Source organism: Saccostrea cucullata, unplaced genomic scaffold (assembly GCF_032062105.1).
Source record: "Saccostrea cucullata isolate Sc308-1 unplaced genomic scaffold, CSIRO_AGI_Scuc_v1 ctg758, whole genome shotgun sequence".
Taxonomy (NCBI): Eukaryota; Metazoa; Mollusca; class Bivalvia; order Ostreida; family Ostreidae; genus Saccostrea; species Saccostrea cuccullata.
The window spans coordinates 6,015-30,293 of NW_026929349.1; the positions used below are offsets into that span (position 1 = coordinate 6,015).

The following is a 24,279-nucleotide window of genomic DNA, read 5'->3' on the forward strand; positions in this document are numbered from 1 at the left end:
GATATATTAAATTTGTAGGAGTAATTTGTGTAGACTTTGGTAAGAAGATCAATTTATCTAGAACATACTTAAGAATCTTCTGAATTTTCAAAAACAATTTTTATTACATTTTGGATGTATACTTTTAATTTATTCTGTAAAATTTTAAAAATATAATTACTTTGCATTTACAAAACTCTGCCTGAAATTTTATTCCAAAACAATAACATAAAACATATTTTGACAGGAGAGGAACATATATATTTTACAGCAAAATGGGGCCGAATATTCGAATATCAACAACAATTCCTGGATACACAAAAGTGCTTGCGTTGGCCGACTTTTTGGTGACACTAAGAGACAAGGCCACAATGACCACAGCACAAGTTCAGCAACTGAAAGAACTGTGGTCAGCACTTTCGGAGTATGACAGGAAGAGGACAGTTTTCCCACCTCGGTTCTCTAAAGATCCAGTACAGGGAAGATTCAGACACAAACAGAAGAAAGTTGCTCCAGGAGTAAAGAGTATTGAGAGGTAAAAATCACACATTTATTAAGATATCTGTACCTTCATTTATATAGTGTGTTGATACATTAGAACTTGTAATTAAAAAAAATAAGGCAATTATGTAAACTTTTATTAAATGCACCTGGTCTGTGTGTACTAAACAATGAATTCTTTTAAGGGTGATTCTGGGCCCAAATCAAAGTCCTGCCCAGTGGCCAAACTGCAATCGCTACACTGAGGCAACTGTGGAAAAATTGCTCCAGATTTACCCAAGTGACCAGAGAAGAGATGGCAAGGTGGTTTTCACAAAATGGAATGCAGTCCTTGGGGCCTACCACAACATTAGGAAGACCATTTTGAATAACCACCTAGCAATGGAGTCAACAGATATCCAGCTTCCTCTCCTTAACAAAAAGACACTTCAGCAGTGGTAAGTTGGGGTCTTTCTTTTCAATACACTAACAGAAGTGAATCATAAGTTAGAGAAATACATTAACATTGAATTTAAAACATATTCAATTTGTGGCACTTGAATGCAAAATTTATATTTTTCCAGGTTCAATGAGAAGAGTAAGGAACAAGACAAGAAGGTCCTTCTCCAGGGACTTGTGCTGCCTACACCTACTATGACTGTTGCTAGGGCACCAGAGGCAGTTTCTAAACCCATGTCTCTACCTTCAGGCAGTACAGAACCATTCTCATTCCATGACCCACCTTCAACAATTGGCATGGCTAAATTGAAGAGCAGACCAAGGAAACCAGCTTCCACATTCACTCCTTCAGTGGCTCCTATTCTCCCTCATCCTACTCCTAGCAACCCTGGGATCACCTTTCAGTTGGTGATCCATAGTGGTAACTCTACAGTTTTGCTTCCATCCAGCCATATTCCATACTCTACAGAGCAGTACAGGAAAAGGAAACAGGAGCAGGAAGAGCTAGGAAGGCCAAAGAGGAAGTATGTAAGAACAACCACTGCAGTCAAGTGTGGAAAATGTGGTGAAGACAGGACCCTGCCAAACCATCAGCAGTACATGGGGTACCGATACTGTGCCAAGAAGGATGAAGTGTCTTTTAAAGATTGGAGAGAAAAGTTGCAGAAGAGTGGAGCAGCAAGAAAGAAGAAGACCTGAATATGAGTAGGTTTTTTTAATGTAAAAAGAATATTTGCACTTTTCTATTCCTTCCTTTTTGTATTTTGGAAATTTAAGTGAAAAAGAATCATATTTATAGTGTATGATAGGTGGTTGAAAATTTCATCTCAATTTGCAATTTAAAATGATATGAACTATTTTGAACTTACAGTAAAGAACAACATTGGACAGAAATACATGTATCGCAGAAAGGATTTACATTTGGTGGCCAAAAGTAGTATCCCAACTTAAACTCATGATGATTTGGACTATTTTGGACTTGTGCTTCATAAATTCTTGGGAATTCCTGGACTTAACATAAATGGTAAATTTGGTTAAAGTTTAACATGGTTTCACTTTACATTATTTTTGGACATATACTTTCAATTCTGAGGATATACAAAAAGGATCTACATTTGGTTACCATAAGGAAGTTTTTTTTTCAACCTATAATGATTTGGACTACCCCTTGTTATTCGGGACTTCCTGCAAAATACTTTGGATTCACAAAGGACAGGTAATATTTAACTTATGGCCAAACATGGGCCCCAAGCTGTTTTTTCTTTGCTTCTATTATTTACCATATTTTGAATTTCAAACAACATAATTTTTAGACTAACTTTTGAATTTACCATATTGTAAAACTTGTAATGAACAAAGAGTCTTTAATTTCGATTTCATCAAGGGTCACAACAAATTTGGGTAATTGTGTGAAACATGTTAAAATACTTGGAAAGTACAAGTAGTAAAGACTGTAAAGTAGCTATAAATGGTAAAAGTGTAGTTTGGCAGAAAAACTATTGTAAAAGTAGTAAGAATGAAAATAATGAGCATTTTAACAAAGTTTCATAGGATTGAGTGTCTTATTGTTCAATTACATTTAAATTCAAGTACCAAAAAGTCACTCTAAATAGAATTTTTGATACATATTTTAACACTTCTTTTAAGAATTTTTTTTAAATTTGCCATATTGTGAATTATTAAAGTAAAAGTTTTATATCTTAAGTTTCAATTTATAAAAGATTTTGGTACAGATCATTGTTTATATAAATTAAATTTTTAATATCAATTTAATATAATAATCATGATAATTAACTACAAATACATGTAATGTTTTCTTTCTTAAAAAAGAAATCCTCTCAACTTAAAAAGGTTACGATAAAATTTGGGACCCATTTTTGGCCATAAACTTCAAACAACTAAAAATTTTTAATGCTGCCTAATGTGTTGGCCACATTAGAAGGTTCCAAGCCCTTGCAAAAGCAGAGGAAAAATTTTTAGAATGCACTTTTGATTTAAACAACAACTTCATTGAAGAAAAAAGTATACATATTGGAGTTTTTGATCAAGAAATACTATAGTTGCACAAAGCTTTTGTAGTTCAATGGTAGAATACTTTCTTTAGACAGAAGGAGGTCCAAGTTCGAATCTTGGCAAAAGCCGCAACTTGGTAGAAAACTGGATAAAACTTCAATTTTCTTAATTTTTAGCAAATAATTATCATGTATGCTTTATTTTATTTCCATATGAAGTTAAACTTGATAAGTCTATCCTGCATATTGGTCGACGGGTGTACCCCTTTCCTTTTTTTCTCCTCCTTCCCTCTCTCTTTTTTCCTTTTTTTTCTTCCCCTTTCTTTTTCTTTTTTGGTTTGCAGGTGGTAAACTCATGGTTAGTGGGCTTAGCGCAGTAGGTAGAGTGCTCACTCCGTGATCGGGAGGTCGTGAGTTCGCATCTCGGCCGCGACCGACCTAGTCGTTAAAATGGGTAGCAACTGTTCCTTCGCCATGCGCTCGTCACTTTGAAGTGAGAGTTGTGGGTCCTTCGAATGAAACCTTAAAAACCGAAGCCCCGTGTCAGCGGCAGGCGTTGGCACGATAAAGATCCCTCACTGCTCAATGGCCCTGAGTGCCGAGTAAAGGTCAAAATTTGAAGCCCTTCACCGGCATACAGTGACGTCTCCATATAAGTGAAAAATTCTCAAGAGGGACGTTAAACAATATAGAATCAATCACAAAAATTCATTTTATTATTCTGTTATTTCAGGAAGAGTGAGATTATTTGATCTTGAATCCTTCTTTTGGTCAACACTAGTGTGTACAAAACAATGGAAGGAATTTAGGAACCCCATTTATTTTACAGAAAATTTAGAATCAAGAAAGTTTGAAGTGCTTATCTCTGAAGCAGCACACAGTTCAGATCATTTCAAAGCACTGATTAAAACACATTCAAGCTAGCAATGTTTTTGCTACACATTTTTAAAATCAAAAATCATTTTAAATATCCAAATTATATCAGGGTATGGGGTTGCCCATTCGGACACATGGGTTTCTCTACGGGTCTTCCTCCCTCACTGACCCCCTCCCACCCCCCCCCCACCCCCCACCCCTCCGCTTTTTTCTTCATTAGCTATTTTATGTATATGTATATGTATGTATATATCCCTTTTGTTCTAACCCACAACCCAAGAAATCACAACATCTTTAAAACTGCCAAACAATTTTTCCCTATTATTCAACAATCAGAAACATTAAGGGACCTTATTAAACCAGAGGATATACTACACAGCAGGCGTCAACCTCCCAATTTGAAAAAGATTCTTACCACTGCCAAATTTACATCGAACCCCGAGAAACCGATGGTTTCTAAGTGCGAGGATCCACGATGCGGAACCTGTCAATTTTTAAAAACCGGCCAAACCATTATTTTTAAAAACGGAATGAAGTTTGACGTTAAATCTTCTATGACGTGTAAATCTAAAAACCTTATATACTGTATGACGTGTCCTACATGTGAGGAAAATTATATAGGACAAACCGGAACCAAATTAGCCGATCGTGTTCGCGTGCACAAACAACAGATTAAGGATCCGACCATACGAAACACGCAATGTAGTGAACACTTTGATTCTTGTGGCAAAGGACATTTTTATATATTTCCTTTTTACAAAATAAAAGAGGAAAATGAACAATTACGGAAAGCCAAAGAACAATATTTTATAAATCTGTTTAAACCAAAATTGAACTGCTAAAAGGAATTTATATCAAATTATTTTATTATGTACATTTTATATAAAATGTCTCCATTATTGTACATTTATAATAGGCGCTTAACTTTGATCAGATGAACTGTAAAACTTTATCTGTGCGCCTCATTGAACTGTGATTATTATTACGTCACAATCATTATGTATAACGTTGCCTACATAACGTCACGAGAATGACGTCATAATGTAACTTGTTTACAATTTCAAATCTACTGATGAGCCCGCATGGGGCGAAAGCGCTTTAGATAAAAGTTTGAGTTTATCATTTGAATTTGGATTTTATTTTATCCCTATACCAAGGAAAAATAATTTTTTGAATATATATATATATATATATATATATATATATATATATATATATATTTGTTATACCCTTATAAATATCCTTCTATATATTTATTACTAATAAAAAGTCCAACAAAAGAAATGTTTATTACGTCGGTCTAACAATTTCACTATTGACCGGTCTTACATAAGAATTGTTAGACCGCAACGTCACTTGTCTGTTACGTCACAATTAATAATCATCGTTCAATATCGGCGACGCGAAAATAGCCGAAGTTAGGAGCTATTTTAAAAGAGTTGTTGCTAACAGCAAGGTAAGGTAAAAGGGAAGAGTATGTTTTGTGATGTATAATTTTTGTGATATAATAGATTTATAATTGATTTTGTTCTTTCTCAGCTTGATGTTTTATATTTACTGAAGAAGCCATAATTTTCCATATAAAATAATTGATAGTAAAGCGTGTATTGATAAAATTGATCAATCTTAAGTGAGCAGTGAAGGGTATAACAAAACAGTTATAGACTGGGATTCGGGCAACATATGATTTGTTGGACCTGAAGATGAAAATGTTGCCCTTGGCCTGCGGCCTCGGGCAACATTTTCACCTTCAGGTCCAACAAATCATATGTTGCCCTCATACCCAGTCAATAACTGTATAATATATATATATATATATATATATATATATATATATATATATATATATATATATATATATTAGAAAAAAATTGACAAGGCAACTATGTTAGTAAAACGTAAGCGCTTTCTTCATTATTTCTTCAGACGTTTTACATTTGAAAACAATTCAAAAATGTGACGTAATAACGTTACCTGTTGATAACGTCAACAACAATTCAATGACGTCACAATGCTTACGTTTTACTAACATAGTTGCCTTGTCAATTTTTTTCTAATATTAATTACCGGACACTGTGATATTTCTTTCATTTTTGGATATATATATATATATATATATATATATATATATATATATATCTCAGTGTTAAAAAACAGTGGAAATGGGACGTATTTGTGATGAAATAATGGCATCTTTTAAAAATCTTCTCGAGAACCACAGGGCTGGGAAAGATGAGACTCAAGTGAAAGCATCCTCAGTTAGTGTAGATTCAAGTTTGTTCAAATCATGATCCCCAGGAGTAGGATAGGACCAAAATGTGGGATCAAAGTTTAATATAGGGAAACATTGGAAAAATCTTTAAAAACTTTCTTCTCAAGAACAACTGGGCCAGGTGAAAGATGAAACTCAAGACGAAGCATCCTCGGCCCCCCCCCCCCAAAAAAAAAAGCTACATGCCCTCTTAGCGGACCTCTAACTTTGAGAGAATTTTGTTCTCTATTGAGAGTGGTTATTCCTTTTTGCTATTTACATGACAACAGTGTAATTCATAGTGCAATTATATCTTCAGAAATCACTTTCTTGTCTAACGATTAAAATGTATGAAAAACTTCAGTCAGCATTCGACTTAATGATAATTGAATTGTATTTGCTGACAAGATCATTATATTGACTATAGAAATAAAGAATTGAGAACTTGAAATGAGACTGCTGATATTCTTGTTTCTTCAACTTGTTTGTTAAAAAATGTGAGAAATGCTGTTTATTTACAATATGTTATGCTTGTAATGGGACTTAGTCTGGGCCCCATCCTTGATAGCTGCCAGTCTGTTAGTTTATTTAAAAAATTGTTGACAGAGTAGGCCCAGCTGGGAAATAAAAATTTGGGAAAAAGTTGGTACAATTTTAATTTTCTTAAATAATTTTTTATTGCTTGTCAAGTCTAAGTTTACACTTCACAATCTAAAGTTTAAATTTAAATATTTAAGCTATATATGGCGTATCTGAGCTAAAAAACAAAAATACGAGATTAAGCGTAGATTTACATGATATTTGGTATTTATGTTCAATTAATTTATTTTGCACACTTAATTATCCCCACGTTTCTATTAATTAAATTGACTTTAAACTGTATCTGATATTTATTTCCGACTTATTTTGATCCTAGTTGGAAATGAAATGGTTAATGTTTTAAATCTGTGCTATCTATGAAACAAGCGCAATTGAGGAAAGTCCTATCTTAATATGAAGCGTACGTAAAAAAAAAACAAACAAACAAATCGAAAGATCTTTTTAATTAGGGCCCCGCTTGGTGGGCGCTCTATAGTGATCAGTCTGTCCGTCCGTCCGGCTGTCCGTCCGTCCGAGATCTCTTGTCTGGAGCATATCTTCTCTCTCCTTGGCCCAATCTGGCTCATACTTCACCCGCAGAGTGCCTTTGGGTAACCGCTGTGCAGTGACCTTGAACCATGTTTCTAGGTCAAAGGTCAAGGTCATAGCAGACTTATATGTAAAATCCTTGTCCAGAGCATATCTTCTCTCTCCTTGGCCCAATGTGGCTCATACTTCACCCGCAGAGTGCCTTTGGGTAACCGCTGTGCAGTGACCTTGAACCATGTTTCTAGGTCAAAGGTCAAGGTCATAGCAGAATTTTATAAAAATCCTTGTTCGGAGCTAATCTCTCTCCTTGGCCCAAACTGGCTATTACTTCACTCACAGAGTTCCACTGGTCAATGGATGTGCAGTGACCTTCGTCAAAGTTTCTAGGTCATGGTCACAATTACCCTTTCTGTTTAGAATCTTTGTTTGGTGCATAATTTTTTCCCTTTAATTCCAGTAAATTTATATAACTGGGGATACAAGATAACTTCCATATATATCTGTAAATTCGCAATATCCTTGAAGTTGTACTAAATGACTTTTACTGTATTATTTTACTGTATTTTACTGTATTACACAAATGTTCCTCTTCAAAATAAACACTTTTAAACTACCTTACATTTTCATGTTCATTGTTGAAAGCAGGGCCCTTTGAGATGGCCACCATCTCTATATTATATCTAGTTTTAGTTAGTCTGAACTTATCAAAAATACTCCATTTATCACTTTCACACTTTGATTCAAACAGTCAAATTTTAAATAAATAAAACTTTTTACATTTTGAGAGTTTTTTTTTAGAATTAGAACTACTTCAAATATCCAAATTATCAAAAATGCCAAACCCGGTTTGAATTTTTTAAAACCATGTCACAAACGCTTTTGTTCACGCAAAAGAGTTTTGTTTTGCTGCAATAATGTAGCCTCCTCCTTTTTTTCGGAGAGGCCTACTCCAGAAAATATAAGATATGATGAAAATCGGAGAAAGCTACATCAATGCAGCTAAACTTTTTTATTTATTTAGAATATTGAATTAAATTGAAACAGGCAAAGTTTAAAATTCAAATAAGGTTTGGAAATTGAGAGCTAGTTTGGATATTTGAAGTAAAATTCTAAAATTAAAAGTGTTTTAATTATTTGAAATTTGAATCAAAATTCTAAATTTCAATAAATCAAAAACTTCTTGAACTTAAGAAGTTTAAGAGGCCATTAATTGTGGCCAAGCATTTACAGACTATATTGATTTCTTTAATTAGAAGTAAGAGCTCCATATAAAGATATACTAAAATGTTCATATTTTAAAACTAAAATGTGTGAATTTTTTTCTTTGCCAAATGATAGTTGACAGCTTAATTAGGATACCATTTCAAAAAAGATATATCTGATGGTTAGTTTAAAAATGAAATAAAAAGTGAGCTTGCTCATATCCAACGCCCCCCCCCCCCCAAAAAAAAAAACAAAACTTGAAGTGCTGAAATTGCTGAGAAAAATAAAGGAATCCCAATATCCTGGTAATATGCACATCTACACATTGTGTATTAAATATCTGCAAAGTTTGACGCAATTCTGTGCAGCGGTTTATGAGAAGTTGCGCTGACAATCTGTTCATTTCTATATTCAAGATATGGCCAAAAATATTCAAGTTGAAAAGTGCCGCAGAAAGTTCCAGAAAAATAATGGAATCGGAATTTCCGGGTAATTTGCAAATTAAACACTGTGTACTAAATATCTCCAAAGTTTGAGCAAATTCTGTGCAGAATTTGGCTGACAATCTGACAATCTGTTCATCTCTATATTAAGATATGGCGAAAAATCTAAGTTGAAAAGTGAGGAAATTCCAAAAAAAAAATTCAGAATCGGAATTTCTTGGTAATATGCACATCTACACATTGTGTTACTTTTAGCGAAATTCTGTGCAGCGGTTTAAGAGGAGTTGCGCTGACAAACTGTTCATCTCTATATTCAAGGTATGGCCAAAAAGCTAAGTTGAAAAGTGCGGAAATTCCAGGGAAAAAAAATTAAAGAATCGGGATTTCCCGGTAATATGCACATCTACACATTAATGTGTCCTAAATAACTGCAAAGTTTGACGAAATTCTGTGCTGCGGTTTATGCGCTGACAAACTGTTTATCTCTTATTCAAGGTATGGCCAAAATGCTAAGTTAAAAAGTGCGAAAATTACCATAAAAAATAAAGGAATTGGAATTTTCTGGTAATATGCACATCAACACAGTGTGTCCTAAATATCTGCAAAGTTTTACCAAATTCTGTGTAGTGGTTTATGGGGAGTTGCGCTGATAAACTTTTTATCTTGATATTCAATAAATGGCTAAAAATCTAAGTGTAAAAGTGTGGAAATTCCCGGAAAAAGTAATTAAAGGAATCCGTTCAATTTCCTGGTAATATGTAAATCTGCGCATTGTGTCCTAAATATCTACAAAGTTTGATCAAATTCTGTGCAGCGGTTTATGAGGAGTTGCGCTGAAAAAACAAAAAACAGGAATGACGAACTGACTGACGGATGTATGGAGGATGGGTCAAAAACATTATATACCTCCCGCAACTTGTTGCGTGGGGTATAAAGAGCAAAAGATGTTCATATGGTACTAATCGAATGTTAAGTGTAAACTTTCTGAACAACTGATATATTAAAAACTCTTTTGTGAATTATATATGGATATTAGAGTAAACTGTAATATTTTGAAACACTTAAGATTTTATAAAAACACTGTGAATATGTTTATATATGGAAATGATGCAGTGTTAAATGATATGGCAAAATTTTCTTTTTTAGCTTTTAAAGAGAGGAAAAAGTTCATTGAGAATTTAATACGTGATAATATATAAGCATAGTTTATATTTTTTCCATAATGTATATTTAAAATGAAATTGTAAATTTTTTGTAAAAATTTTTATAAATACAATAAATATCTTGATCTTATTAAAAACTCGAGAGTTTAAAATGCACAAATCATTTTTGAAAATTTAAATTTTAAATAAAAGGGGTAAAATATCTAAAATGTGACATTTTTAGAATTTTTAAAATTAAGATTAATTAATTTTTGTTTGAACTAAAATATTGAATTTCAATAAATAAAAATCAGTTCTAGTTTTTGAAATTTAGAATATGAATTAAAAAATGCCAAAACTCGAAATCATTACAGTAACTTGAATTCGGATTTTGAAAACATAAACATGATCATCTTCCCAAGTCCAGAGTTTCTGGTCCGCTCCGCTTCACATAATTTATGTGGAGCGGAGCGGATCAGAAACTCTGGACTTGGGAAGATGAAACATGATGAACTCTTAGGTCATTCAATTCAATCGGGTTAGGCCTTCCTCTCCACATGGCATTGAGACAAATCCACAGCACACATTTGAACTTGAATATTTAATATTTATCCCATAAAACACATATTAAAAGAATTACATTATTTGTTAAATATTACCTATAGATTGCAAGTAGAATATTAATGAAATAATCATGATAATTATTTATATTTTTAACTTCATCAAAATTCATAATCCAGATTATTTCTTTATCATATTTCATACTTGAAAAACTCAACAAAATCATTTGTTTTTTTTTTATTTTATTTTTTCATATTCATATTCTTCCTATAAACATCAAAATTGTGATTTATAAATGAGCGTGTTGTTGTTTACAACACAAGTCAGCCAGAGTTATCGTTCTTGTCGTAGGTCCGTCTAAGAGAAGAAATAGTTCCCCTTATCGAGCTTAAAAAAATACACCCTATAAATTCTTTTTATAAAACTTTTTGTGTATGTTATATATTTAGGACATGCTAAATCAGAGTATCACATCAGTTTTGCTGTATATATCCCACATTTTTGTATGTCTTCTCTAGGCCTTCAATTACCTGTAGGTCTTCAATTAGGCAGACCGGTTCGGGGAGATAATATAGACTTTTAACAAAAAAGCTTTCTCGGGTTTTCGTAAAGAAAATGTCAACAGACTCCCCTCCCAAAACTGTGGCTTATTTCCTTGATCCAGATGTTGGAAACTTTCATTATGGTAACAAAGACTTTAGAATTTCAAGAGTTGCTGCTTTTTTAATTACACAACACATCCTAAATTCTATTTTAAAAGGACGCATCTGGGTTTCAGATGTTAAGAATATTTCATGGGTTTGCACTGAGTACGAGGCAAGCAGGCTTAAAAATTTATACGTTATATTTAGATTATTAAATTGCAAAACCTTGATTATATTTCTTATAGCGTAAATGATTTTTACAGTGTCAAAATTTTGACATTTAAGGCAGATATGATACTGGAAAGTTGCATTACCAAAAGCAACATAGGTGTAGCTGAAATATGGTAATTTAGAATAAACATTATGAGATAAAGGAGGCCAGTGGCAGAAAAACAATGCTTCCCAGCCCACAATAGCCAGTATAAAAAGTTAAAGTTGGTTGATTAACGGTAGCCAGATAGCTCAGTTGGTAGAGCACCTGACCTGATTCTCAGGGGGCCTGGGTTTGAATCCCGGTTTGGTCCGCTGCAATTTCTCATCTACCATTAGAGTTAGAATTATTTAACTGACTTCACTACAGCTAGAATGCCTACCATATTCTGTACTTGTAATTTTGCCAAATATAATTGCAAAATCGCATGGAAACGATTTTAAAGAACAGAAAAGGATTTCCACTGAAAATAACTACAAAATTAATTAAAACAAACCTGTTTGAGGTTGTGTTTGTCTTTTAACCTATTATAAAGATGAAAATTCAACTCATTTTCTCAATTTTTTGTGGCTTCAAATTTACATACCATGTTGACTGGTATAACTCTCAATTGTTCACAGAGATGTACTGAATTAGAGTTATCTCCCATTTATTGTTAACTACATTGCCAATACACTATACACAATCTCTGAGTGGAAAAGCTGACTTACACCATGAAATGATATGAGCCAATCCCTGGCAGAGAGCAAATTTAAAAATGAATTGATTTAAAACTACAATTCCAGTGTTTAGATATTGCAGTGAATGAATAGAATTGTTTGAATTTCAATACCTAAAAAGATTACGATATTTTTCCGATGTACTTTTAGAAACAGGTTTTTATCCAGTCAAAATCCAGGAACATATTCTGACAGAGGCAATGTAGCAAACTAATTAATAAACAAAGCCTGATTGATTCTAAAACAAGTAAAATTCCAATTGAAAAGCGATCCAAAAGATAGGATTGAAGTAAGTTGTCTTTGAGTAAAAGTAAGAGAGTAGTGAAAGTTGAGGGTGTAGAAATAAGAAGGCCTTTAAATTGCCAGTATGTCACCTTTACTAATCCTTTCCCCTCTTTTTTTGTAGGGCCAGGGCATCCCATGAAGCCACATCGCATTGCTCTCACACACTGCCTAGTCTTGCATTATAACCTCCATGAGAAAATGGAAGTGAGTATTCTAAGAACTGAATGTAAACATATATTAAAACTTTTTAGATATTCTTATTAAAGTAAGAAGAATTCTAAGAGTTAAGGCTAAATTGAGTAAAACATTTAGAGTTTTTGGTAAACTTTACTGGACTGAGTTAAATATTTCATCTTGGCATTAACTTTTACCGGTACTCTAAATGCTTGACTTGGAGAAACTCGGAGAGTATCAGATGAATTATATATTGGAGATACTAATTCAAGGACAAATGTTCTAACAGATATACAGACCCTACAGAGCCTCGGCACATGATATGTGTAGATTTCATTCGGAGGAATACATTGATTTCCTACAAAGGGTGGCACCAAACAATGTCAGCAATTTTCAAAAACAACTCAGCATGTTCAATGTCGGGGATGACTGGTGAGTATTTATTGATACCTCTGCTATTATCTTTACACTAAAATAGAATAACTTAATTTTGTTTATATTCTCGCCTCTCATTTGTTGATTTCCAAAAAGGAATGCAGAACATTTTGTACAATCTTTGACGACCAGCTTAAAACATGCAATCCCCTCATTTCCAGTCCTCGGAATCAATGGAAAATTCAAGATTTAATAACTGTATCTTTAACTTCAAACACTTACTCGATCTTACCTCATGTAAACACACAACATGGCTGCTAGATCTATGTATCAGTTATTACCTCCCCTCGTTTCACATCGCTTCCGTTACTAAGGTTGTATTATTGCGCGGTAAATTTGAACTCGTAAAAAACAACACAATTTTACATCCAAAGTTGTTTAATTATTTTAAAATTAAATTATAAGGAATGAAATTCTTGGCCAAATTAAGTATAATCTGGTTTGGGTCAGTTTACGCTTTTTTATAATACGCTTGGCGGGTTATAAAGCGTAAACTGACCCAAACCAGATTATACTCGATAATTTGGCCAAAAATTAGAGTCATTCCTTAATTAACTAGGTCATGTTTATAAGTATGGGAATCAGGGACGAAAAATCTGGAATCACATTTAAAGTTAAAGGCCCTAAAAAAGATTTGAACAAAGAAAAGAATTGAGATGTTAATTAACAAAAATTCCTTTTAGTTATGTAGATACTAGTCCTTATGTATTCTTTACATCAAATTTATTTTCATTTTCAGTCCAGTGTTTGAAGGCCTGTATGATTTTTGCTCCATGTACACTGGGGCATCGTTAGAGGGTGCAGTCAAACTGAACAACAAAGTAAGCTACAAATAACAGCCAGTCAGCCCTCAAATTAGCATAAAGATGATTAATAAAATATTTTACATTTGTAGAAGTAATCAATGATATTTTCTTTTTGTTTTATATTTATGCTGGTTTGTCATTTGCTATGGAATTCATGCATTGTTTTTTCAGCATTGTGACATAGCTGTTAATTGGTCCGGAGGACTTCATCATGCCAAAAAGTTTGAGGCCTCTGGTTTCTGTTATGTGAATGACATTGTCATTGCAATATTAGAGCTTCTAAAGTAAGCATTTGACTTTCGTTGGAAAGTAAAAGTCAGGAATTTTGCTTTTGGTATACATGATTCTTTTAAGGTTTTATACGTTTGGTAGTACATTGACATAGTTTCAGAGAGGTTGCTTCCCTTGTGAAATTAAATACTTAAATGGTTTTCATAAACCATAATAATGATAAATGATTTAGATATCATGATTTACAAAATGCACCTTTTATTTAATCTAAATAATATTAAGTTATTTGTATCCCTTTTAGTCTATCATTAACATTTTAGGAATTTAAATTCACAATTTTTAAAACTCTCTCATAAGGTACCATCCTCGTGTTCTGTATATTGACATTGATATTCACCATGGAGATGGAGTACAGGAAGCCTTCTACCTGACAGACCGAGTCATGACAGTATCATTTCATAAATACGGAAATTACTTCTTCCCTGGCACAGGTAAAGGATCAGTTCTAAGGTTTTAACTGTCAAAAATAACAAGGAAAAGTCTTGAGAGTGAAATCAAATCAATATCCAGTATAAGATCTAATTAAAATTAGCCCTTTCATCTTGCTGCTTATATTTGTACTGTTACTGGAGAAAAATTAATAAATAAACAAGAGTGTGATGGAAGGGCTGTGATAAATTGGAGAAAATGTAAATTTTGAAGTACTGTAGTATAAATGTAAAGAGCAGAATAGATAAGTAATATGTAATGATGATTTGTAGGTGATATGTATGAGATTGGAGCAGAGAGTGGTAGACATTACTCTGTTAATGTGCCATTGAAGGAGGGGATAGATGACCAAAGTATGTACAATGAAATAAAACATCATGCTTTTTAAAACAGTTAATGTTTATCACAAATAATGTTGAAACCGTAAACACATTAGTTGAATAAAGTAATTTTACAAGATTTATTTTAATTTGATTTCATTTTAAACTGTTACAAGTATTAAATGGGAAAGACATGAATCTTCAAAACAGTTTCTTATGAGCTGACTTTCAAACATAAGTATTAGTTGTTGATTATATTTAACTTCATGTTTTCTGCAGCATACATTCAGTTGTTCCAGCAAGTAATTAAATCTGTAATGGACTTCTATCAGCCTACCTGTGTTGTCTTGCAAGTAAGATTGCTTTATCTCACATTGAGAGAGAATTTTTTTTTTGCTTAAAGAATTAGTCTTAAGAATTTTTCCAAAACTGTTAAGGCCATGCAAAGTTAATTACTTGGTTCTCAGGCCTTTTTTCAAGAAATATGATGAGGGAGGGAGGCATTTTTTTTCCCTTTTTTATTGCCCCCAAAACATGATGAGGTGATGAGGCAGCTTTTTACATTGTACAAAACCTCAAAAAATGATGAGGGAGGTGATTTGGTGTTTATATTTTATTGATTTAGCAATAAAAAGGGTCAATGAGGCACCCTTGGAAGAGATGAGGGAGGGCCTGAGAACCAAGAAATTAATTTTTTTTGCCTAAAATGATTGGCTGAATAGTGAATACACATTTATGTTACTTATTGAAATTTTCATGCATCCAACTTTATCAAATAATGGGTATAAATGAAGATCTTATTGTCAGTTTTTTCTAGTATAACTGATGAACTTGCATTCCATTCTAGTGTGGAGCTGACTCCCTGGGTAGTGATCGGTTAGGCTGTTTCAACTTGAGTATTAAAGGCCATGGGTAAGAATAACTTTCTGTAATACTTGTACTTGCGTAAAGTTAAATGCTATATACTTTCTGAATTTAAAAGTTAATTACAAAATTTTGATGATTTTAATTTCTGATAACCAACGATTACTCATGATTGCATTTATTGCTGATTTGTAAAATTCAAATCCATCTGTGACTAAAATTTTGTGACTGAGAAAACTTTCTTCTTTTAAAAATACACAATTGCGTAAATGGTTCATGGCAAGAAATATTTGTGTATAATAAAAAGAACTTCATAGATATTTCAAACTTTCAAAAATAATAAGGCCTGTTTGAGAAATGAATGTTCTCATTTGCTCTTATCCAGTGAGAATGTTTAAATCATGTGCGTTTATTTTTAGTGAATGTGTAAGAATTGTGAAGGAGTTCAACATCCCCATGCTGGTCCTGGGAGGAGGGGGTTACACCAAGAGAAATGTGGCTCGGTGCTGGACCCACGAGACTGCAGTGTTACTAAACGAGGAACTGAATAATGAAATTCCATATAATGGTATGTTGTTGATCTGATGGGATACCGTATAGCTGGTTATTTTAGTGGGATACTAATTTTGGCTTATTTTCGCATTTCGATGGTAGCCTGCTAAAATTATAATTGCTGAAATAGTCAGTACTCTTCTTGGTGTTCATCTGCAAAGAGCTGAATCACTGTCCGCTGAAGTAAATTATTCCAAAATTATTGGCATACCTTTTAGCAAGCAAAACGCCAAATTTTACACCTGCCAAGAAAACCTGCTATACCGTAATGGAGGAATTACTGTTAAATGTTTAATGTATCAAGTACATACTATATATGTTGAATTTATGAAGAAATATGTGCACATAGCTGTGAGAGAAACTTTTTTTGTGTGTATAAGGAAGAAACCTTTCTCATAATGCATAAAATATGCTTGCATGTCAACTTTTGTAAAGTAAAAAGTTATCTCCAAAAAACCTAAGGTTTGAACTAAGAAATACATTTACATTTTTGTAATTAACTAAATTATAGAAACTTATCCCTTATACTTGTATGTTATTATATTTTTTAATATTTTCAGATTATATTCAGTATTTTGCCCCTGATTTCACTCTTCATCCTGATGTATCAATAAAACAAGAGAATCTCAACACAAAACAGGTACATTTTTAATAGTCATTCATGATAAGGTTTACAGGGCATGCATGTATGTCAAATGAATATTATTTTTGTTTCCCTGGAAACATTTTTGTAATTTTCATATGGATTTTCATTATCTCAAATACCATGGATATGTTGAAGTGAGTTGGAAGGCCTAATTCACCATGTTTTTTAACCTAGATATTTCAAATCCTCAAAGTTTTTAGTTTGAGATAACGAGGTTTGACTGAAATTAAAAAATATTAGGTAATGTACTGTAACTCAAACTTCTACAGCGAAATCAACTCACATTTACCTGTAAAATCTTTTGATACACCTGAGTAACCTCGTGACCTAGATTTAAACCTAATTTGATACTTGTTAGACCAAATTGAATACCCTATTGAGCTATCCAGCCAGCTATTGAAAACTTTACTGGTATTTTGTAATTGGCTGTAATTCCTCATTAACAGTATCTGGACAATGTGAAGATAACAGTAAATGAACACCTAAGGAACTTGATCAACTCTCCGAGTGTCCAGATGCAGGACATCCCTCCGGATCTCCTCAGTCTTGAGAACACAGAGGAACACGATCCAGATATCCGGAATCACCAGGATCAGACAGACAAAAGGTCAGGAACAGTATAGAAAAGTTTTCATGATTTCATCTTTGCAAGCCAAAGGTTTTTCAGTGTGCTTTGCTTCCCACAAAACTTCACAGCAAATTACACAGCTAAAACTGGCTGATATGCTGTTTCTAACAAGCTTGATCCTCGGAACCAATATGAAGACTGTTTTGATGTTGCATTACATCATTTCTAACAATAACAGACAAACAGTCATCTATAAATGTATTATCTACCCTATGTTCTTGTACACTAAACACAGATTAAATTATATTACTTTAATTCTCTCCATTTTTGAAATCTGTGTGCTTTTGTTTACATCACCGTTTCTCATTTTTAATGGATAGCAAATTAATTTCCTGTACATCTCTTAAAAATTCATTTGAGGACTTAATTTTTTTTCTTTTTCCATTTTTTTTTTAGAATCGAAGCTAATAATGAATATTTTGATGGAGACCAGGACAACGACAAAGATGGCTTCCTGGATGTCTGACAAACCGTTGATATCTGAGAGACGTCAGATATCTAGAGACACTAAGGCAGCAGGAAGAATCTAGATGTAGATCACATGTCATCTGCCAACAAATACTGACAGGCAATTGAAAGGAACAGATTGCAGTGAAATGTTGGTTTTATTGTTGTGAACGGTTGGGTGTGTCATGGATGAATTTAAGACTAAAGTCTTGTCCGAGAATTCTCTAAGGAATGAAAGGACCATTGATCGGAGATGCAACTTTTTGTCACAAAGAATACTAGTAAATTAATTTATCATATGTGAAACTGTTAGCAGTAAATCATGTCATCATGTTCATACATGTATTATTTTTATGTGCACTTATATATATTGTCATAATTGTCTTGAATATGATGTAAGATTTTTATTTTGTTGTACTTGTCTTATTGAAGCAATTTTTATGTTGCAAAAGAGATTTAAATTTTTATGGAATTGTTATGGATCAGGTCATAAATCAGTTGATTCAGTTCAAGTACATGTAATAAATGTCTAAAATCTCAGCTTTTTTCCCATCATTTACTTGGTATGTGGATGTGAGAAAGATGCATATTCATTATTGCTAAGTCCTATTCCTTTGAACTGAAATGAGCAACAGTTTTGTTTAATTTTCACATATATGTGGCATTTATACCAAATTCCATAGTTTTCATAAATTTTGAGGAAATCTTGGCAACATCTCAGTACATATGAAAAATACACATTCCCAGTAATTAAAAATGAATGGAACAAGAGTTATGTCCCATCTGCTTGTGCTAGGAATAGTCAAAAAAAGAGTTGCTTTTCTTTCAACGTGTAAAATCCAACCACTTAGATGCAACAAACTTTTTGTGTTGCTATAATGTATAGGGGGCTTGCCAAGTTCAAACCAAAAATATTTTTCTTGTGTATTTTAACATGTATTTCTTTAAATCATCGCCGAAGTCCAGTTTGTTCATACAAGGGATATAATGAAATTCTTTTCCCACAGCAACCAAACCAAGATGTTGCATGTACTTCAAAGTTTGATTGCAATTTTGAAGGTCCATTTTGGTCTTTCTCCATATCTGATGTAAGAGTTCTTCAGAAAGATAACCACTTTTATCGTAAATCTGTTTAAAAATATTTTGATGTCTGAAGTGGTGAAAAAGTGACTTTAAAATCAAGAATTTCAGTATTTTTGCTGCCACAAAGCTGCAGAAGTGTATCTCTCTGGAAAAAAATGAAAGACTGGAAAGCTACCCATAGAGAAAAAAATCATGAAACCAAAAAATCTGACAGTTAATACTTATAATTATTTACATGCTCTTGATTCCGCAAATCAATATGCTACAAATCCCACTTCTGTCTCTTCTTAGCCCGCCCAGCACACCTAATCGATGAAACAATAGATTTATGTAGAAATGAGGCGTTGTAAATATATGCTGATCTACAGTAATTGTCATCTGCATGAAGCACATTGGAATGAATTATCTTGCCACCTAAATTGGCAGTATTTAAACAGGTGAAATATTTAATGGTCCCAATTTCATTTCAGGCCAAGGTTATTAAACCTTTGGTTTTGGGAATGTTTTCTTGTGGAAATACTAAAAGAATACACAGTTTATAATATTATAAGATAGCATTTAGAATATATGGAGAAAAAAATTCTGACTCAAGCACAATTTTTGTGTTCTCTGAGTGGCACTGTAACTCTCTGGTCAGTAAATATATTTTTTGAGCTACAGCTCAAGTTTTTCATCTAGGTGCCACGAATCATGCAATTGTTCATGTTTAGTATCATTGTCCTTCTTCCCATCCATTCAAGAAAAAGTACACAACTTTAATCAATAAAAGATTTATTCAATATGACAAAAGACTGGATTCATTTTGCCAAATACTGTCATTCAAAACATAGAATATAGAATAGGATGGAATTGTAAATAAATAATCTTTGTAGAAGACGGAATACAAGAAAATACTGATGTACAGAATAAAGCATTTATAATAAAATACAACACAAGGCATACAAAGTGATCTGTATAGATTTTATGATTTATGTATGTTCCTGGTCATTAAAAGGTTTGGAATTAAAATACATAACAAAAGAAAATTGAATGTATAAAATTTTAAAAAGATATACTAAAATGATCTCACTAGATGTAAACAAATAGAAGTTTGGTAAACTTGTATGCAATGGTTATAAATATATGAATAATAGGAAAGAAAAATCTTGATTATTTGTAACAACACAAAAAAATAACATCACAATCTTTCAAAACATGCAAGATTAAAGAAATGAAGAATCACAGTTTATGATGAAATATCACAGATCAACAAACAATACATACAAATAAATCAGTGAAAAAAAAAATAAACAAATTATAGCACAACAGAAACATTGATTACTTCACTGTTATACTACCAAACTAATGGAATTCTAGGACAAATTTAAGAGACACAGACTCTGAAGAATTAAAAAAAAAAAATTTCATCCAAATGTTGAATTGCACATTTTTTCTCATCCATATACTCAAAATGTGTGAGAGAATTCTGATAGAAGCACATATTTCTCCTTTATAAATATCTAATGAAAGACAAAAACTGAGGCAAATTAAGATAATTGAATCTGAAAAAAAGTAATAAACGCAAGTCTGTCTTTTAAATATGTAAGGCAGAGCGTTTTTTTAAAAGCTTAAACCCAGAATGCATGAAGTCTAGAAACCCTTTTAAACCCATTCCAGCATTTACAAATCTCAATATATATTTATCCATCTCTATATTCATTAAAAATATTTCATATAACAACTGCATACATCTTGTATACATGTACTACAAAATTTGGATAGCTTAATCTAACAGACCCTATGTATGAATATACAGTATATGACCTTCATTATAAATGATGGCATAATAAAAGAACCTTAACTAAAATTAACTTTGCTATTTATAAAGCTGAACATGTACATGTATTCTTTTTTACAATAATATCAATATATTAAGATATAATTTACGTCAACAAGAAATTGCTACGAATACGATGACGTCAGAAGGCGGGAATCGTGCGTGGTGGGGGTCAGTTTAGCCAACTGCTCTTTTCGACTCAGGGTCAGTTGAATTTTCTGTTGGGTCAGCTCTGCCCGCAGGGCCCGAAGTTCTGTCTCTGCCTGGTTGCGTAGCTGTAAAAATTTGTCAAAGAGAAAATGCACAAATTTAATCAATTATCCCACTACATCTAGATCTAATAGGTACAATTCTTAAATTGTATGTAAACTGAATTTTTTTAGTGACTGAGTGTCTTTAATGTTATGAATCATGAAAAAATCTAAAATTTGTGTTGAATTCAAAGAAACAGAAGGGAAAAAGGTGTATCTATGGCATTATACAGACTTGCTTGCATATCTTTACTAGATCCCTTTTTTTTTTCACTTCCACCCCCCTTTTTTCTGGAATAAAATTTCAAACTTCTGGCATGATCTTAATTTTTAAATCTAAAATTAATGGAAGTAAAAATTACTGGAAGTAAAAATACCTGATATTGTACACAAGGAAATTTTTCTTCACATTTTATTCTCATCTGTATGCATTTATCTTTGTATAATTATTCATTTTTATTTAAATAATATGCATTAATTCCCATTTACCCTGTAATTTTTTTTAACATGCAGGCAGATAAAATATTGTGTTCATGTTTATTTTCAAATGATCAAACAGAATTTATGACTTTATTATTAAATTTCTCACCATGCATACCTCATTAAAATTTATTGTGTATTTTTATCCAACAGCTTCAACAAAATGTGTTTAATTTATTCAATTGTCGATGTTCAAATGATAAAGAAATTTAACAATCTTTCCATCATGCTAGCTAGCAATAAATCCATAACTGAATTTCCAATTCCAATTTTACAGCCTCCTGGTTAAGTATTAATATTTCATCTTCTTTGCATGTTGTCATAAATTTACAATAAAATACACAAACTACCAACATGACAGACTGAGCTAAAGTATATGTCACCTGACCTTGAAAAAATTATTCATAATGTGAATGCAGTGGCTGGAATTTTGAACAAAATCTGAAAAATATTTGCACTGATATGCCAAAAATTACTGCAGCAAGCTGTATATCTGAAGATTAATATTAGTAAAAGCAAACAAAAAAGTAAAAATTGAAGTATATCTACCATATGATTATAACATTTTCCCTCATTTACCAAACCTAATTACAGGTATGTTACTGGAAAAACATAATCCCAACAATTTTCCAAAATTCTAATGGTTGAATCAGTGTAATGGTATTGTTTATAAGGTATTATGTAGAGTTATTGTCATCAAACAGAAATACTTGTTTTATTATTTCTGAACTCTCTACAAGAAGTTTAGAAACATTTGGGACATAGAACACCACTCCACTATATACACGTATTCATGAATGCCAAAAAGAAAATTCCACAAAACTACTTAATAAAATAAACGTGTATGACTTGAACCAAAAATAAAATCTCAGCCTGAATGTACTTAGAAGAAAAGAAAAAGTTAAAAAGACCAAAAAACGAAAGGAGAAAACAGAATTTCTAGTGATACACGGGATTTTCTTTTCTAACCTCTAGATATTAATATATTTGGTCTCCAGGGTTTTCTTCAATGGTGCGTAACTCTCTATTGTGTCTTTGCTGATAAAAAAGGGAAAATTCAGAACTTAAAAATTTTGAAATTTTACTCTTGTTTTTCTGTACTTATTTTTTGGATGGTATTATCCTAATGTATATCATGTTAGTGTGATTAATGAAACAAACACAAGTGAAATTGAATGGTAGAAACATTGTAAAAAAAAAATGTAAAAATTAAGAGGAAATACAATAGTGATAAACAAATTTTCTACTTCTGTTGTGTAACTAGCTGATATTAATCACAATGAATGTTTCATTTTTAGGACTTTTATTGTTTGAATTAGAAGACTGTGACAAAAATACAACTTTCACACTAGAACATCACAAATGTGTACATTTACAATGTTAAATATTGCCCCTCATTTTATACCTGACAACAAGAGCACAAGACAACATTGAAAGTGAACATGTTACAACATACAACATTTGGGTTCTATTTCACAAAAGAACATATGACAAGTCCAAAAAAATTTTCCTATTTCATAAATTTCACCAAATCCATCTTAAAAAAATATATTAAATAATCAACACGTTTTCTTTTTGGTCTTGTATATAAGTTCTTTGTAAAACAAAACCCAGGTATATTTACAGCATGCAGCAATAAAATGATGATACACGAATAAATGGGGATATAATTTAAGCCATAGATATAGAAATTCTAAAACTGGCTTCTTAGTTTTTTCCAAATTAAAGGAATGTAACTGAGGAAAGAAAAAAGGAAAGGTTGATAAATTCAGTGCCAGTGAATGGGGCGAGTCAGGTGACATACCTTCATCTCAGCTGTCAATTTCATCTTGGCATTCTCGAGTCGCCGCCTCATGTCGTCAATTTCATGAGTCAATCTCGTAGCTTGTATTTTATAATTATTCTGTAAAATACAAAAAAGTCGATAAGAAATACATTCTTTTATTTTTTTTTACTTCAAGTCAATAACAGTTTCAATCAATGATAAAATGACACATAAAAAACATTATTAGTAAATGAACAACAAATTAATAAACAAGCAAGAAAAATTTATCGTAGAACACTTCAAGAATATTTATATAACAGCTAGGAATAAAATTGGAGTTCTATTTTATTTGTGATTTATAAACATCTCATATAAAAACTCAAGAGAACCCACAAAGGAATTTTCCCCCACTTAAAGAAAACAAGAACATGTGGATAAATGTTTTACATTTAATAACTAATGATTAATGGCTGTCAATAAGTTTAAAAGTTTCTACAAGTGACCCTTGGATTCTCAAACACTAATACATCAAATAGAAAGAGATTTGTCAATGTGCATGTGTCCCTCAATCGTATGGAATCGAGTCTCAACTATAACTGATTTTTGTCTCAAGATTTGTCTCAAAGTTAGGCTGTCGTTCGAGGAATGTTTGAGAGACCAAAAATAGCTGTTTACAATAGAAACTGGTAGTAACTTCAAGAAAGTAATCAAAACTGACTGTCTTCCAATTATACAATACATTCAGCACAGTATGATAATTATTTGGAATTCCACAAATTTGATATCAAATTTTGTGTAGAGAATTTAATATTAAAGAAATGTTCTCAAATTATATAAAAACAATGCATAATAAAAAAAACTTGGCACTATGATATGCATCACATGGGAGATAAAGGGTA

General features: G+C 32.3%; 3 protein-coding genes across 9 annotated transcripts in view; 2 read left to right on the plus strand and 1 right to left on the minus strand.

Moving 5' to 3' along the window:
• The first annotated feature begins 290 nt into the window (after positions 1-290).
• On the plus strand, positions 291-2,052 carry LOC134280562 (uncharacterized). Its single transcript, XM_062763003.1, has 4 exons — positions 291-514; positions 666-917; positions 1,044-1,623; positions 1,790-2,052. The coding sequence occupies exons 1-3, from the start codon at positions 351-353 to the stop codon at positions 1,615-1,617; spliced, it is 990 nt and encodes a 329-aa protein (XP_062618987.1). The 5' UTR covers positions 291-350; the 3' UTR covers positions 1,618-1,623; positions 1,790-2,052.
• Positions 2,053-11,102: 9,050 nt separating this feature from the next.
• LOC134280569 (histone deacetylase 3-like) lies at positions 11,103-18,515 on the plus strand. The gene is made up of 13 exons (XM_062763011.1): positions 11,103-11,219; positions 12,515-12,597; positions 12,857-12,999; positions 13,742-13,823; positions 13,980-14,092; positions 14,397-14,530; positions 14,801-14,881; positions 15,128-15,201; positions 15,696-15,760; positions 16,132-16,280; positions 16,825-16,904; positions 17,357-17,517; positions 17,935-18,515. The coding sequence occupies exons 1-13, from the start codon at positions 11,150-11,152 to the stop codon at positions 18,002-18,004; spliced, it is 1,305 nt and encodes a 434-aa protein (XP_062618995.1). The 5' UTR covers positions 11,103-11,149; the 3' UTR covers positions 18,005-18,515.
• Positions 18,516-19,863: 1,348 nt separating this feature from the next.
• LOC134280570 (spermatogenesis-associated protein 1-like) overlaps positions 19,864-24,279 on the minus strand; it is a 38,912-nt gene continuing 34,496 nt past the window's right edge. For all 7 annotated transcript variants that reach the window (XM_062763017.1, XM_062763015.1, XM_062763019.1 and 4 more), the window contains 2 exons: positions 23,420-23,518; positions 19,864-21,159 (listed from right to left, as the gene is read on the minus strand). In XM_062763017.1, coding sequence (XP_062619001.1) covers positions 21,010-21,159; positions 23,420-23,518 — 249 coding nt within the window. In that variant the 3' untranslated portion in view covers positions 19,864-21,009. The remainder of the gene's footprint in view (positions 21,160-23,419; positions 23,519-24,279) is intronic.

Coding starts and splice junctions, on each gene's coding strand:
- LOC134280569 (XM_062763011.1), top strand. CDS start 11,150: ATGTCAACAGACTCCCCTCCCAAAACTGTGGCTTATTTCCTTGATCCA. Junction 11,220..12,514: donor TGTTGGAAACTTTCATTATG/GTAACAAAGACT, acceptor CTTTTTTTGTAG/GGCCAGGGCATCCCATGAAG. Junction 15,202..15,695: donor CTACCTGTGTTGTCTTGCAA/GTAAGATTGCTT, acceptor ATTCCATTCTAG/TGTGGAGCTGACTCCCTGGG.
- LOC134280562 (XM_062763003.1), top strand. CDS start 351: ATGACCACAGCACAAGTTCAGCAACTGAAAGAACTGTGGTCAGCACTT. Junction 515..665: donor GGAGTAAAGAGTATTGAGAG/GTAAAAATCACA, acceptor AATTCTTTTAAG/GGTGATTCTGGGCCCAAATC. Junction 918..1,043: donor AAAAAGACACTTCAGCAGTG/GTAAGTTGGGGT, acceptor ATATTTTTCCAG/GTTCAATGAGAAGAGTAAGG.